At 42.3% G+C, this 17621-nt stretch overlaps 1 protein-coding gene across 5 annotated transcripts in view; it reads right to left on the bottom strand.

Annotated features, from left to right (window-relative positions):
* Window positions 1–251: 251 nt before the first annotated feature.
* Window positions 252–17621, bottom strand: part of Fmo5 (flavin containing monooxygenase 5) — a 42012-nt gene continuing 24642 nt past the window's right edge. For all 5 annotated transcript variants that reach the window (XM_026784172.1, XM_026784171.1, XM_026784170.1 and 2 more), the window contains 7 exons: window positions 15087–15275; window positions 13016–13178; window positions 11248–11390; window positions 10469–10668; window positions 6027–6379; window positions 3707–3779; window positions 252–744 (listed from right to left, as the gene is read on the bottom strand). In XM_026784172.1, coding sequence (XP_026639973.1) covers window positions 399–744; window positions 3707–3779; window positions 6027–6379; window positions 10469–10668; window positions 11248–11390; window positions 13016–13178; window positions 15087–15275 — 1467 coding nt within the window. In that variant the 3' untranslated portion in view covers window positions 252–398. The remainder of the gene's footprint in view (window positions 745–3706; window positions 3780–6026; window positions 6380–10468; window positions 10669–11247; window positions 11391–13015; window positions 13179–15086; window positions 15276–17621) is intronic.

Raw genomic sequence — 17621 nt, 5'->3', positions numbered from 1 at the left:
GATAGATAGATGATAGATAGATATAGATGACAGATAGATAGATGATAGATAGATGATAGATAGATATAGATGACAGATAGATAGATGATAGATAGATGATAGATAGATATAGATGACAGATAGATAAATGATAGATGATAGATAGATAGATGATAGATAGATATAGATGACAGATAGATAGATGATAGATAGATGATAGATATAGATGACAGATAGTTAGATAGATAGATAGATAGATAGATAGATAGATAGATAGATAGATAAATGGAGAGAGAGAGAAAAATAGGTTGAGAGTGATTTCTGAGTCGAAGGAAGCTGAGTCTTCAGTCTTGTCAGGTTCTGAAGGTGTTGCTAGATAAGGCTTTCCAGAGAAAGCCAGAAGACTAACACTACCACATCTAAAAATAAGCCAGGAGTAGAGCAAAGAAAGCAACAGCTAGCACGAAGACATGTACTGTCATTAGTGAAGCCCCAGAATCGTCCTTTTCAACCCTTCTCGTCATCAGAGGCTTTCTCATACGATCTTCGGTCGTAAGAATAGTTTGCCGAGCTCTGGCCCATTTTCCAGGGCCCTGTAGGCGATACTGGACAGGAGTACAGGGTCCCAGTAGTAACTTCAGTGCCAGTCTGGGGTCAGTGAAGGCCAGAGACAGAAGGTTGGGCCTCACACCCAACAACTCTGCAATCTCTTCCATGGTGTCTACGTAGTCTCCCTGGATGGTATGACGCTGGCTCTCCACATACCTAAAGCAAAGAAGACAGACGCTCAGGCTATCAGCAGTTCTGGCAAAATGCCAGTCAACTAACCAGCCAATTGGTGCTTTATGAGTGTCTATTTGTGGGCTTGATATTGTGCTAAGAGCTGTGGGAATAGGCAGGCCTGGTGTTCCCTTCCGTAAGGACCTTAGAGTACACTAGACTGTTGCAGGAATAACTGATCACACCATCAACCCCAAATTTATGTTTGCGTTAATTAAAAAAAATATCAACCTTGGGTCAGGAGGCAGAGCTAGTAGCTAGTTGAGAGAAAGAGTCATAGTCAGAGGGAGTCTAGAAAATGGGGAGATGCACAAAGAGTTGGAGGGAGGGACTTTGAGCGTGGTCGCCCTTTTTGGTTTGGCGTGATGGAAGAGACACTCTTTATGAGACACAAGTGAAGAGGGAAGGTCAGTTAGTTGCTTCTCAATCTTTCTGAGCTAGCAGGCTTCCACCCTGGCCTCTGACTCCTGACCCTGAACTTTCTATGACCTCTTACCTCCTGTAGTAAACAACTTGTTTTTCTATGCTTGCAGCCACTCTGAGCACAGAACCCTCTCAAGTTCTTGAAAACATGAAAGTGGTTTCTGGTGGGCTTGCAGTAGAGAATTCCCAGAGCTAGGGTGTGGCCATTAGTCAAGGAGAGCACTATATGAGCTGTCTGGGAACATAATAAAATTGGCATTCTTGCTTCAAGAGTGACCCCTGTTTCTGTGTGTTCTTTACTCCCCCAGACCCTTGCCCAACCACGGTTCCAGGTGGTGCAGGCGGCACACCTTTATCGCTAAATAGGACAATACATTTGGTGGCAGCGGCAGGAGACAGATCTAGCAGGATAGAAGAGTTCTGGCTGCCTGAGAATCCAGCCAGTAACTGCAGAGCTGCTATAGTTATTGGCTAAAGCAGCAGCAGATTCAGGTGCAGCTGCTGTGCCGGTGGAAAACAAGACTAGACTCTATGTGTTAGACATAGACACTAGGCTCAAGGAGGTCAGATGTGTATTGGGCTTCAGGCTGGATGCAAAATGGGCATGTAGGTAGTTAAGAGAGCTAGGGCTGACAAGAATAAAGTCGAAAAGAGAACAAAAGAAGGATTGGAAGTGAGGCAAACAGCAGAGCAAAGGTGTAGGGAGGGAATAGGCACAGAATATAGGCATACTGATGTGGGATTTCCCTCTGTAGGCTGCGATTACCATTGGTTAATAAAGGAACTGCTTTGGGTCTATAGCAGAGCTATAGGGGAACAGAGCTGGGGGGGGGACTAAATTGAATGCTGGGAAAAAGAAGGGCAGAGTTAGAGAGAAGCCATGTAGCCCTGCCAGAGACAGACACTGGTTGGAATCTTGCTGGTAAGCCACAGCCATGTGGTGATACACAAATTACTAGAAATGGGTTAAATTAAGATATACAAGTTAGCCAATAAGAACTTAGCAATGGGCCAAGCAATGTTTTAAATAATATAGATTCTGTGTGGTTATTTTGGTTCTGGGCGACAAGAATGAAGAAGCAGCCTCCTCCTACAGCATACAATATCTGGGTATTGCCTGTAGCAGTGGGAAAGGCAAGCCTGGCAGAGCCAGGGAATGCAATGTTATGTGACATGAAAGCCACCAAGTTCCTTGAGCATGGGATCCTCAGTTAGTGGGGCACACAGAATAGGGCTTCTCTGCACCAATGTCGATTTAGGAATCTCGAGAAGCTGAGAGAGGATGGCATCCTCGGAGAGTAACTGGTCCTCTGGAGATAGGTGAGATGGTTTACCAAGAGCAGATGTCAAGGGTTAAAGAGCTCTTAGTGGGGGAAGCGTAGTAAACAGTGGCATCTGTGTGGACAAAATGGATCTGGAAAGTGAATGGAAAACGAGCCTTTTGCTCTGTGATGGCTGCAGAAGAATAGTAAGACAGAGAGAGGGAACAGGGGAAAGCTGAGCCAAGCTAGCAAAGATTGAGGAATTCAAAATGAAGGACAGAAACAAATGATACGAAGTAAATTTGCGTAGAGCTGGTGAGAGATGGCAGAGGGGCTCTCAGATGATCACAGAGGAATTGCTGTGATGAGACTGGATTTTGGAGGAGAGGAGACAGGGAAGAACATGCGAACTTGGTTTCCTGGGTGTTCCAGTGGCTCCGACTTCGTTAGCATGTATTCACTTACACCACAGTTGGAGGTAAAAGCTGTAGCATTCACAAAGGTTCAAGGGAAGGAAATCACCAATGCCTCCTGCAGGGTTGTCACAAGGGGTGCATCATCTCCATGCACAGGAAATGCTAAAGATGGGCACAAAGCTCACCCTCGGTGTAAATTCAATGACATCCCTGGGGACTGCACACAGTCAGGTCTTTATAGAGATTAGGAAGCTGAAGGAATGAGCTTAGGGAAGCTGAAATAAACTAGTTTTGTGCCCCACAAAAGGGAGAGAAAGCACTCAAGAAGGAGTAGTAGTCCCCTCAGTAGTGAGAGGACAGTGCGGAGCCGGAGGTAAGCAGTGGAAGACCTCCAAGAGAGCAGCTTCAGGGGTCCCCTGAGTTATAGTGCAGGGGCTTGGGGGAGGAGCAAAGGGTGAGAGCCCAGGACTCAGCAACTCCACCCCAGTACTTCAGCAAAGCCGTCAAAGAGGGAGAAACATCCTCATCAGTAATATACCTGATGCTATGTTTTTCCCTACCGAACGTCTTTTATGCCCTAAACATAGGCTTTAAACGTCCCATCTGCATCTCTCTCCTTCCTGGTCCACATGGAAACCGCAGGTGCTGTAATTCCCTCTGATACCACAGTATAATAGAAATCCTTAAGCCTACACATGGAGACCAAGAATAGCACAATATTCTTCTTACTGAGAAATACATAAAGTATTCAAATGTCTGCCTGGGAGAATTCCTTACCTTTTCTCCATTTCCTCTTACTGAGAAATACATAAAGTATTCAAATGTCTGCCTGGGAGAATTCCTTACCTTTTCTCCATTTCCTCTCGACTCTTGTTTATGTCTTCTAGCATTTCCCTTTGTGAGGGCAATTGCTTTAGCCCTAACGAAAAAAATTAAAAATAGAAGTGTTAATTACTTCTGAGTGAGAAATAATGCTAATAACAATACCACACTGTGGATAATTAAAAGAATTACAGGGTCTAAGAAGACATTATAAAATGTATTCAGTCCTACCACTACCATGGTAAAAGTTGAGCATCTTAAATCTGAAAATCAGAAATTGGAAATGCTCCCAGATCCAAACTTCTTTTGAATATTGAAGAAGATGCCATAAGTAAAAAAAAAAAATCCACAATGGACAAGTGATGCCACATAAAAGGCAGGCACAGCTGTATTAAGTCTTATAAAACGGTTGTATGTAAAGGTATATAGGAAAAGGTTAATTAATTCCATGTTTAGATTTCGGTCTTAGTCCAGAGATAATCCATTACATGAATCTGAATCCTGGAACACTCTGGTCCTCAGCATTTCGGACCCCCTTTCATAAGAACCCTTGCGTTCTCTGTATACTTTTGTGTATTGCTTATTCTATTATGCCCTGGTCTTGCAATATATTTTTTAATTATTTCTTTTATTTTTGAGATTATAATACAATTGCATTTCCCCCTCCCTTCAAACCCTCTCGTATACCTCTCTCATACACCTCTTTCACAATGTATGACCTCTTTTTTCATGCATTATTACATGCACATATGTATATTCATATATCCCCAAATATAACCTATTCAGTCTGTATGATGTTACTTTTATGTATACGTTTTCACGGTTGACCATTTGATATTGCACAACCAATTGGTGTGCTCTTTCCTGAAAAAGATTGTGTCTCCTGCATTTCTTAGTTGCCTATAGCTCTTTGTGTAGGGCTGAGGTCTTCTGGTCTTTTCCCTACCCACATAGGCATGTCTCTTGTTTTACTTGTTTGGTTCATGTCTAGTCAATCATGCTGGTGAGACTTTATGGACATAGCTTCTGATATTACCAGGAGACACAGTCTCACAGAAAACGCCCTGATCCTCTGGCTATTACAATCTATCCAACCCATTTCCCAAGTATTCCCTGAGTCTTCGCTATGGAACTTCTTTTGTAGCTATATCCACTGGGCCCCACAACTCTGTATTCCCTTGGAAGTTATTTACTTTTCTCTGACTTCCAACTGATCCCTTAATGTGGTCTTTCAGTAAGGAGATAAAATATAAATATGAGGAAATAATAAATGTCTTAAAAGCCTAGAAGAGACACAACATTGAAGTTCATGGGAGTGAGATGCAGTTCTGCACTGGTATCTTGATAACAAAGAGGTTTTATGTTTCAGAGGAAGAAGGAAGTAAAAGACTCAGCATGCTATTTTATGCTAAAGTCTCAGGGAAGGTAACCCTCACCACCTACATTCTGTTATTTGATAAGAGTTGAGGGTAAGGTCACAGGCAACTCATAATCCTCAAAGTTCACAAGTAAGTTTAAGTTCTGATGTGCAAACTGTTCTAAGGGTAGGAATTTGACACCAACGAGACCAACTAGACAAAGTCCAATTAGTATTTAAGCCAAAATAACTACAGATCAGCCAACCTTCTTCACAGGTAAATGGGCACTAGGCACTGCTCCATAAAATTCTGGAACGTATAGTTTCAGGATAGAAATTGATTTTGCCTACTGCAATTTTCTTCTCTATAGTACTAGTATCAAGCAGCTACCTCATGTCTCCTTGAACGTCCCTGGTCATGGACCTTGTATATTCCAAGGTCATGACATAATTGTTTGGCTGCTCCATCTCTGGAACGTTCTTTGTATTAATCCTCAAATCTACTTCTATGCAACTGGAAGCATATAAGAGGAGGGAAATTGGGGATTTGAGAAATTAAATATTCCACATTCTAGATGAATCTAAGCATCTCTTAATCTATGGCTAAAATTAAGTCATAGACTTTATTTCTAATGAAAGATTCATTTACTGCCACAAATACATAGCAGCTGCTTACCATCTAGATGAGTAGAGTCTAGTCCGCAGTGTACACTGGAGTTACCTGGAGAACCTTTTTCTCAAAGCTCTTAAGCCAAACCCACCTCTGAATTGAGCACTTCTGGCAATGGGATTAAAATACATGCCTATTTAAGAAAACTTACTGATGTGTTTTTTGATGTATGTCTGTGGTTACACATTACTACTTTAGATTCATTGAAAATAAATGAATCTAAAATATTCTGGCACCATTGCCCTATAGGTTTAAAAGTACTTGCATAAACAGAACTCAAACAGTTCACCTAGCTGTCAATGTATATCATCACTCACCTTTGAACACTTGAGTGGCCCAGCGTCCTTGGAGCTCTGAAATGGGCATAATGGCTCCCAAGGGCTGAATTAATCCGATGATCGCAAGAGTTGGCTTTTCCAGGTTAGGCGGGAAGACCTTTTTATACAAGGACACCTTGTTTTTGACAACTTTGACAGAATCTTCAAGAAAAGGAAAGGCAAAACTGTAGCCCGTGGCAAAGATGACGACATCGATGTCGTCCTCCCGGGAGCCATCCTCAAAAATGGCAGCTGTCTCCGTGAATTCCTTCACGTTCCCTTTCACCTTCACCAAGCCAGAGATGATGCGGTTTGGCAGTTCGTCGTTGATTGTTGGGTGCTGACTCAGAGCTCTGTAAGTGGTAAGACAAAGAGCCAAGGTGAGAGTCGAGAAGAAGGGGAGAAAGGAATCAGCATGTGAGTATGATCCCGCTCTGGCAGTAAACCATGCCAGGGTTTACCCCTTCTATCTGATAAAGGTCTACCTCATACCAGCTTAGCACAGATCAGGACCTCGGGGCCTGGAAGGCTCCGAAAGGAAGGGTACTGTAGGAATGAAGGGCAGAGAGTTTTATCTGAGGAGCACGTATGTGGTTTCTTAGGTAAGAGCCATGTCCTGCGGCATGGTAAGGCTACTGACCAAGTTTCAGGCAGCTCTCAAGAAATGGCGGGAATTGATCATGAATATTATGTTCAGTTTCAGTTCCAAAGGCTCAAGAGATAGACTTAAATCATAGTTTCCCAAACCACAAACAAATTACATATGTATAGCAGCATATAGTCTATGTAGAGAAAGCTTTTCTGTGCATTAAATTCCTTGATTCTCCGACTTTATAAAGGAAGTATAGCAGGTGTCATTACCCATGACTTAGAGATGAGAAAACGGGCCTGGAGAGTTAGTGACTTCCCAATATTACACAGCCTAGAATCTTAGAATGTTTGTCAAAATCACTTTCTATACTTCTGATGGGGTAAGTAGTGTCCCCTGGGGACAGCATGGGGTAGGGTGCCAGATCCCTGCTTCCAGCTTCTTGAGTCCTTTTTAAAAAGACCAGTTTTGTTACAGTTAACTTGTATGGATTTTAACCTTTATGTAGATTCTTTTCTACATTCCAACCTTATGATTTTATTCTCCTTTCCAAACTGGTCCCTATCTGATGTAGTTTGAATGGAATTAGCCCCCAGAAGCTCATAGGGAGTGGCATTATTAGGAGGTGTGGCCTTGTTGGAGGAAGTGTGTCACGGTGGGGGCGGGCTTTAAGGTCTCCTATGCTCATGCTATTCCCAGTGTCTCAGTTTACTTCCTGTTGTCTTCAGCTCAGGATGTAGGACTCTCAGCTCTTTCTCCAGCGCCATGTCTGCCTGCTCACTGCCATGTTGTTCCATGATAATGAACTAAGTCTTGGAAAATGTAAGTCACCCCAATTAAATGTCTTTCCTTTATAAGAATTGCCATGGTCATGGTGTCTCTTCACAGCAATAGATACCCTAATAGACACTATCTTTTATCTCTAAACCAGCCATCCACACAATTATGCAAACCACAAAACTATTAATCCCATATCTGCCTATACCTCTACTGGGCAGTTTTTCCTTCTCTCACCTGCAATGTTACAGTTCTCTGTGTACGGCCATCTCATCAGCTTTCCACACCATTTTCAGAATGGACATTTTTTTTTAAAGATTTATTTGCTTATTATGTACACACTGTTCTGCCTGCCTGTATGGCTGCATGACAGAAGAGGGCACCAGATCTCATTACAGATGGTTGTGAGTCACCATGTGGCTGCTGGGAACTGAACTCATGCCCTCTGGAAGAACAGTCAGTGCTCTTAACCTCTGAGCCATCTCCCCATCCCAGAATGGACATTCTTAAAGACATTATTATGCTACCTGCTTCTTAGTGGTTTTTAAAGATTTATATATAAATATGTGTGTGTGTGTGTGTGTATGTGTGTGTGCGCGCGCGCATGCGCATGCATATGTATACATGCCACATGTATGCCTAATTCCTGTAGAGGCCAGAGGCATTGGATCCTCTAGAGCTGACAGTACAAAGGGTTGTGAGCCTCTGATGTGGATGCTGGGAACTGAACCCAAGTCATGTGCAAGAGCAGCAAGAGCTCTTAACCCCGGAATCATCTCTCTCCAGCATCGCTTAAAATATCTGGACGGCTTTGCACTGACTTCATTCTAAACTTTATCTAGCAGAGCATATAAAAGTGTTCGTGCCTCATGGACCTGAGTCTATCCAACATACTGTAATAAAGGAAAAGCCATTATGCAAGTCAGAATTTAGAGATGATCTATAAAACAATACTTTGTATGGTTTTTTTTAGAAAAGTCTATGTCAAGAAAAAGAGAACAGGAATATTATTTCAGGTTAAGAGAGATTATAAATATATGACAGACTGTAGTAGTGTGAGTGACACATTATTTTTTGACAGGATAAAAAAAAAAGCTTTAAAATATTGTTGAAAAAAACTGTTGAAACTTTAATATGCCAATATTTTTGGACATATTTATCAATCCTAAATTTCCTGACTGTGATACTTGTGGATGGATATACCAAAGAGTGTTTGTTTTCTTATGTGATATATGCTGAAATATTTTAGGTAACATGTTTTAATGATTACAGTTTACTCTCACAAGGCTAAAAATAAACACCTAAGTATGTGTCTATGCTGTCTGGATGTGTACCCATTGATATTTCAAGAGGGGACAGAAAAAAAGCAAATGCAGAAAACTGCTCAAATACTTAAATCTAGGTAAGAGGTACATGGGTAGACTTTGTATTTGCTAATTGTGCAGCTTTTCTGTAGCTCTGATACTTAAACAAAAATGAAACATGGGGGAAACAATGAAATGACTATTTTACATTTACCAGCAGGTAAGTATCTCTTGGGCCAAGACTAATGAACTGAGTTGGATCCTTGGAACCCACACACTAGAGAGAACTGACTCACACAAGCTGACCTCTGGCTCAACATGTATCCTTGCAAGGCTTGCAATACCTCCCCCCACACAAATAAATAGATAAAATAAGCCGGGCGGTGGTGGCGCATGCCTTTAATCCCAGCACTCGGGAGGCAGAGGTAGGTGAATCTCTGTGAGTTCGAGGCCAGCCTGGTCTACAAGAGCTAGTTCCAGGACAACCTCTAAAGCTACAGAGAAACCCTGTCTCGAAAAACAAAACAAAAAAAAAAAAAAAAAGATAAAATAAAAGGGGCACAATTTGAGCATTTAAAATTAGTCTTTAGGAATGCTTTCGTAAAAGTTTTAACATTTATTAACTGATTGTGTGTATGAGAAGAGTGTATGTCTCTGTGCGTATACAGATGTGGTCTTGTGTGACAAAGTGGTGTACGAGAGAGTGCATGTCTCTGTGCATATACAGATGTGGTCTTGTGTGTCACAGTGGCATAGGGAGGCCAGAGGAACACTTGTATGGGTCAGTTTTTTCCTTCCATCATGTGGGGCTAGGAGATCAAACTCAGGTCATCGAGCTTGGCAGAAAGTGCCTTTCTCCTCTGAACCGTGTCACTGGCCCCAAGTCCATGCCTTATACTTTAATTTTATTCTCTACTCCTATTACAGCCCCTGCTATGCTAGTGTCCCCAGTCCCCACACATTACAGCACTGGGGATCAAATGCACTCTCACTCACAGTAGGTGTGAGTTCTACTACTAAGCTGTATCCTCAATTGCTTCACCTTTTCTCATTAAGCTGCCCAGGCTTGCTGACCTTGAACTAGAACTCATCCTGCCTCTGTCTCCCCAGCAGCTAAGATTATAACCCTGCACCATCAGATCTGTCTCTGTATGAATTTTTAAAAATCATATTTGTTGTTTTTCTTCTCATTAGTGTTTTTAAGAGGACATCCATTTTTCCGGAATATGTCATTTCTTTTTTGGGTTGACTTTGGACAAGTTACTTTGTTTCTATAAGATTCATTTTTTTTTATAGTCCTAGAAAATGGGCATTAAACTAGACCAGCCTACAATTGCTATTGTAAGGTTTGAGAGAGAGCACAGGATTCACTTAGCTCTACGCTTATAGAAAGTCCTCTAGAGGGCAAGGTGTCACCGTCTGTATCCCTGTTACTATGCTGCCTTTCCCCTCTGGATTCCACAGCCAGTATGAGGAACACCTGGCTCACAGCAGGCTTGCTGGCTGGCTGGAGGAGCAATGCACTGATCTCTACTGCCGTGTCTTTGCTGTTAATGAGTGCATATGTAAAGAATGGGTACCGCGAGAAACCAGTTACCATCCAGAAGGATGGTCAGCTGAGAACCTACAGACTAACAATCTGGAAAACAGGCTGCTGATTCTATGGGTATCTTAACATCTGGGTAAAGGTACTTCTCCTATGAGCCCATGTCAGCAATGGTTATTTGTGTGCCTTGGCCATCTCCAGCCCCTCTCCCATCCTGGAAACATACCTGTGTTTGGGCTTCAGGCCAAACATTTCATGATTAAACCTTTGGTTCATCTGTCTTTCCAAATATCCATTTTTTATCGATGAACCACAGATCTTTGACAAATAGTAGGTAAGTCGAGAAGAGATTAGCATATCGATTGGATATCCATGTTTCCCCACGCGGTTCAGGACCCAAGTGCCTCTCCTGGTACTGAGGAAGACCTGGGACATGGGAAACACCATTTTGAGCAGTATAGCTCACAGCTCTTCCAAAGCAGCTCTATGCTTTTGTATTCCCGTTACCCCACACAAAGCAAATAACTGTAAAAGTTAAGTTCCAACTGTGGCGATACACAGATTACTAGAAATGGGTTAAGAGTTAGCCAATAAGAAGCTAGAGCTAATGGGCCAAGCAGTGATTTAATTAATACAGTATCTGTGTGGTTATTTTGGGGCTAAGCAGCTGGGAACTAACTAGCGCCCTCCTTACTACACACATGTACACACAGACAGATTGATATACACATGCGTGTGCGTGCGTGCACACACACAGTATAATAAAAAGTCTTTAAAGAGCATTATGTCAAACTTCCTTGATACAATGAAATTCCTAGGTTCATTTGAAAATTTTGATTTCTAGGTTTTATATATTCAGCATCAACCCTAAAGCTGCAACTTGGGCAGTGAACAAGCCCCGTGAGTTTGCTGCTGGCCTGGGTGGGCCATGTGTAGATCTCTATGTTCGTTCCTGGGTCTTCTTCCTTGGTGAGAGTGAAGCCAAAACCAATTATTGATGCATACCTGCTTGGCTGTGTGGCTGATCTCCACAGCCAGATCCCCTCCAGAATTCCCGATGCCAATCACAATGACTCTCTTCCCAGTGAATTCTACTGGGCTCTTATAGTCTCGGCTGTGAAAGTACTTTCCTTTGAACTTTTCAATTCCTGTAAGAGAAGGGAAAATAATTATCGGGGGATGGTTTGTATGAAGACATTATTTGCCAAATCCGTGTTTGGCTTCTTTTGTGGTGCTTAAAGCTTAAACTTCGATTTCCCACATTCTCCCTTTATTGAGCAGCTCTCTTTCCTTTCTAAATATGTTTGCTCCTTTGCTTCTCTCATTGCCTTTTGGATTTCCCCATCATAAATAATTTGCATTTTGAATTTGCAGACACAAATCGAGATAGGCTCAGAAAACCTCCACTATCCTCTCTCTTTGCATTGCTACATTTTAAAAAAATTAATTCTTTTTTTCAAGATTTATTTATTTATTATTATGTATAAATGATTTATTGATTGATTGATTGATTATGTATAAAGTGTTCTGCCTACAGGCCAGAAGAGGGCATCAGATCTCATTATGGATGGTTGTGAGCCACCATGTATGTGGTTGCTGGGAATTGAACTCAGGACCTCTGGAAGAGCAGCCAGTGCTCTTAACCTCTGAGCCGTAACGGCGTAAATGAATGCAGATAGATTGTAAAAATATATACAGCTTTAATGGGGAAATAGACTTACAGAACCACCGTTCAGCAGAGACCAGGAAAGCAGAAGCGATGGCTGGGAGCACCCTCGCCAGATTTATAGGTAAACATTAGCCCGAGGCAAACATGCCTCCTAAGGGCCGGGACTTATCCCTACACTGAGCCATCTCTCCAGCCCTCACTCCCACATTTTTATGTGTGTATAGGGCATATGTGGAATATATTTTTGAAGGTAAGAGTCCAGACCAGAAACATGAAATGAAATGCTTTAAGTTTTCACTTCATTTTTAAAAATTCATTATTTCTGGTTTTTTTTTCCTTCTTCAGTTGATGAAAAAATCTCTAATTCCAGCTAGCACCAATCAAGAACTCTAGATTTTCTTTAGGTCCTTTAGGTCCGAACAGTCATGTGCTGTTCGGCAGGAACATAATCATTCTAGAAACATGTTGAAACTAGATTTCATCACTGGACAGACACTATACACACCTAGGTGGCACACGTCAATAGAAAGCCACAATAAGCATGAGTGTGGGAGGCTGTGGCTGCCATAATACGGCCTATGACTCTATAGCACACTTTTTAAATACAAGAAGAATTACACCAAGGACAGTACAGTGAGTGCAGAACAAGTAAGTTACTCGTTGTCCAGTGTTACATTTTAACAGGCCTACATGCTATAATTTTAAACAACTTGACAGCAGAATAGGTTGGCCTACACCACACCCTACCAACCGCACTTCGGGCTTCAGGTCACAGTGGCTAAGCCCTACCAAAACCACAGAACTCTGCGACTCTGTCACAATATTATGGGACTACCATGGCATAGGTCATTGACGAACAATGACATCTGTGGCTCATGATGAAACACAGACCTCTAGCCTTTTCCTCTAGCCTTTCAAACTGTCACCGTGTCCACTTCCAAAATGGCAGCAATACACATTACCCTGACATCCTCAGGGGAATGTATTTAATTAGAGCAAGACCTTATTTTTAAGAATAGCTCAGCTCATGCTCTTCCCACTCCTCCTCAGGGGGTCAGATAACAGTCATGGTGGCAGTGTCTTCCCTCCTGGTAGGTTACTCACCAGGAAAGCATTCCAAGGGTAGGTGAGCATCTGTGTGATGGCCTGTGCAAACCAGGACTCCATCGAAGACACCTTCCTGCTTTTTCCCTCCACATTCAGTGGTCACCATCCATTGGCCTGAAGTAGAGAAATCAGGTTGCTTCTTCACGCTGCACACTGTGGTCTAAAAAGGGAGAGGGAACTGTAACCACTGCCTGTAGAGTATATGTCTTCCCTGACACAACTCCCTGCAGAATGGTACAAAAGGGGCTGTCACAGGCACTATCACTTATAGGGCTTCCGTAGAGATATTTGATTCACATACTCGGATAGTAACGGGGCAGGCTACAAAATTGGATAAGCAATCGAATGCTCCCAGAACACATACAGATTGCTAGGTATCTTAGTCTGTGTCCTATTGCTCTGCAGGACCTGAATAAAACCGGAGGCTTACCCCAGGTTGCTAGGTGTCTTAGTCTGTGTCCTATTGCTCTGCAGGACCTGAATAAAACCAGAGGCTTACCCCAGGCATTAGTGACATAAGCACAAACGATCCGTTCTTCCTCCATCCCTTGATATTCCCCACCGCCGTGTCTGTTTATCCCAGTTCTGTGTGCAGTGGCTGGCCTTGAACATATGACTCAGATACAGCTCTCCCTTTCTACCAGGAACAGAACATAACCCTGAAGGCCCTCAGTGTATGAAATTGAGCCTTTCTCTGCCTTCTACAGCTGTTCATTTCACAAGCGACTCTAAAGAGGCTGTGAGATGGGGTAACTGGCAGGATAGTTTTTAATTTTGTAGAATAAACAAATAAATCAATAAGCAAATACGGGTTACTCTGCACAACATAACAAGAATGGTGTGCATCTGGAGCCTCGGGCATGCTGTCTTGGCAGACTGAAAGAGATCCCACCAAGCCCTGCCATCTTGAACTACACAACGTTCTCTCTGTCATAAGCATTTACACAGATCAGTGCTTCTGCTTGGATCACACCTTTGTTCCGTCTTCTCTTGGCAGATTCCTCTTTACCCCTGGAGAATCAGTCCAGATAGAATCTGTTCTGTGACAAACTTCCCTGCAGCCTGGTGCATCATGTCCTGATGGGCAGCCGTGGGCAGCTCTCCTCAGCATGGGCCACTTTTGCTGTGCCTCTTCATTTTTAGCAATTCTATAGATCATACAATTTTTCTCTGCCTCGTTTTTTTGTCTCTGCATTTTTCTTTTACTGCTTGGTACAGTGGCAAGCTTATTCAAGATGCATTTCTCTTAAACAAAGGACATCCATGGGCTGCAAATTTCTGTCTTTGGAAGTTGTTGAATGTTACTTTGGGTACAATTTAGCAGAATAGCAAGGAGACGGTTTGGGCTTTTGCCAGAAGTCATAAATATGTGTTATTTTATGGCTATGATTACAGATTAAAGACGTGACAGAAAACTTCACAGAAAGAAGAAACCAGGAACCATCTGGGATAATCATATCGTTTTATAGACAAGAAAATTTATAGAAATTGAAGATGAGAAACTCATTTGTCTAAGAAACTCATTTGCCTAGTTAATCTATGGTAGACCAAGGACCATAATTCAAGGTGTCTTTGGCAAGAATAGATACATGCCTATTTCAAGCCAGTCTTGACAGATAATGATGTAGGTCGGTCTTCTATCTATCAGCTGTTTCGTTGGTTAATTAATAAAGAAAACTGCTTGGCCTGATAGGTCAGAACATAGGTGGGTGGCGTAGACAGAAGAGAATGCTAGAAAGAAAGGAAGTAAGCCAGTCACCATGATTCTCCCACCCGAGACAGATGCAGGTTAAGATCCTTCCTGGTAAGCCACATCTCGTGGTGCTACACAGATTATTAAATATGGGTTAAAGCAAGATGTGAGAATTAGGCAATAAGAGGCTGAAACTAATGGGCCAGGCAGTGTTTAAAAGAATACAGTTTCCATGTAATTATTTCGGGTAATGCTAGCCGGGTGGCGGGAAGTGGCTGCCACTCCTATTACAACAAGATAACACAGGCAAATGAAGCTTCGTGATTCATTGACCTGACAAATGATTTCAAGCAGGAAGCAAACAAAATCTCTTACCTTGAACTGGATATATTTTAGTAGGTCAAATTCTTTAGCATACATCCTGAAGTACTCGAGGACCTGGGAGTTGTGCATGAAGTTGGGGTAATGGTCTGGGATGGGGTAGTCGCTGAAACACATCATTTCCTTAGAGGTGTTGATGACCACAGACTTGTAGATGCTGGCCCTTCCTTCTTCACGGATTTCCTGTGGCAAATAAAACATTTTTATGGCAACTTGAGACTCAACTTCATGGCTTGTAAGTAGCCAAGAGCATGGTAAAGTTATCTAAGTTATCTGAGTAAAACGTATTTTAACCAACACACACAGTGCCACATCTCCCAATATCTGTCTCCCTTGTAGTCATTTCTTTGCTCTTGAAACTGAATTGTCTTTATAACTTTCTTTTAGCCAGCAGCATACAGTTGACACAGCATTGAGTACCTTTCAAGACCAAATCATAAGCAATCTTGCAGTACCTGGTTGAGATACTTCGAAAGCTCACTCGGGTGGGAGCCAAAACCCATAGAAGCAGTCCAGCTATCCTGAGACCACTGTATTGTTGGGAAGCACCAGAGGCCCATGGAGAGAATATCTGAAACTGAGAATTATCCAGCTAGCTCCAAGGAACCCCAGCCATCCCTACTGAAGTTCTAACTGTGTAAGGAGTCTGTCTCCGCCGTCCTCTGATTACAACATGCAAGTCCCAAGTGAGAAGTGCCAGCACACATTGCAACACTGTCCAAAAACACCTAGAAATCCAGGTGTGAGGATGCAGGTGGCTCAGCACTTAAGAGCACTGGCTGCTCTGGCAGAGGATCCAGGTTCACTTCCCAGCACTCACGTGGAAGCTCACAACCATCTCTAACTCCAGTTCCAAAAAACTTGATGTCCTGTTCTGGCCTCCGAACACACACATGCGGTGCAAAGACATCCATTCAGGCAAACCACTCATTCACATTTGAAACAAAACAAAAGTCAGGTGTGCTGGTGCGTGTTTATAATCCCAGCAGTGAGGAAGTGGGGATCTCTGGAGCTAGCTAGCCCAACCAGCAAAGCAACGTTCCCAGGGAGAAACACTGTCTCAAAAACAAACAAACAAACAAACAAACAGGAGGATGACTTCTACATGCATGCACAAACATGTGGATGTACACACAAACGTGCACAAACATGCATGCACACACATATACACACATACACAAAACCCTACAAATTTTAAATATATGTAAGAATGTTGAAAGTGGCCTGCTATAACTTTCAATGAAAAAGTAATAAGTACCATGTAATTAAATGTACATCCTAATCATTTATATTATATATATACTTTTTATATAATTATTTGTTATATACTCTCTCCCTTGTTTAAGTTGAGTACAATGTATTAATTATATATAATTTATGCATATAATTTTAATAAAGAAAATAGTTTAAAAGGTAGAATTTTTCTTTTGTTTTTATTAAAATATTTATAAAACACTTATGATAAAGCAAAAGGCTCAGCAGACTAGTATAGAAAGACACTTCCTTAAGTCAATAAAAACAATTTAAAACATGCAAGCAGGCAATAGTATGTTTAACAGTGAGAGACTAAGTGATTTAAGCTTTAAAAAATAATTTAACTTTCTTTTGTGTGCACTGATGTTAAGGCATTAGATCCCTTGGAATTAGAGTTACAGACAGCGATAAGCTACCATGTGGGTGCTGGGAACTGAACCCAAGTCCTCTGGAAGAATAGCCAGTGCCCCTAACTGCTGGGTCATCTCTCCAAGTCCCTAAGTGTGTTAATTTGATTAAGAACAAGGATGTCCTTTCTTGCCATAGGCAAGCACTGTACTGGAAGTCCTATAAGTCATGAAAGAGGAAACAAAAACTAACTTTGTGACCAGTTATGTATGCATTTATGTAAAAACAAAATCCCAAAGACTAAAAAAATAAAACTGCAACTATTGGATTACAGGCAGGCCATACAAAACAAGGTCAGCTACAAGTCACTGTAGCCTAGGGGACGGCTCAGTTTCAGTGCTTATCTTGCAAGCATGGAGACCTAAATCCAATTCCTGGAACCTACATGAAAAAATGCCAGGTGTGGTGCCAGGTGCTTGCAATTGCAACAGCAAAGAGGTGGAAGCAGATGGCTCCCCAGGGCTTGCTGCCCGGCAGCCTTGCTTTCTTAGCAAGTGCAAGGCCAGTGGGAGAAAGAGACCATCTCTCATAAAAGATGGACCATGCCCGAGGAACAAAGCTTGAGGTTGCACACATGTGAACCTGCAAATGGACACACTTGTACATGGATGCGCACACACACACACACACACACACACACACACACACACACGAGGCATGTACACACTCAGTTACATGACCAGGCGTGGTAGTTCAGACTTGTAAGCTCAGTACTTGGAAGATGAGCCGAAGAATCCTGGCTACAGAGAAAGACCCTCAAAAAATAAACAAGTAGGCTGGGCGATGGTGGCGCACGCCTTTAATCCCAGCACTCGGGAGGCAGAGGCAGGCGGATCTCTGTGAGTTCGAGACCAGCCTGGTCTACAG

Source organism: Microtus ochrogaster, chromosome 21, assembly GCF_000317375.1.
Source record: "Microtus ochrogaster isolate Prairie Vole_2 chromosome 21, MicOch1.0, whole genome shotgun sequence".
NCBI classification, from domain to species: domain Eukaryota; kingdom Metazoa; phylum Chordata; class Mammalia; order Rodentia; family Cricetidae; genus Microtus; species Microtus ochrogaster.
The sequence above is the reverse complement of the archived record's forward strand: the minus strand, read 5'-3'. Positions and strand labels throughout refer to the sequence as shown.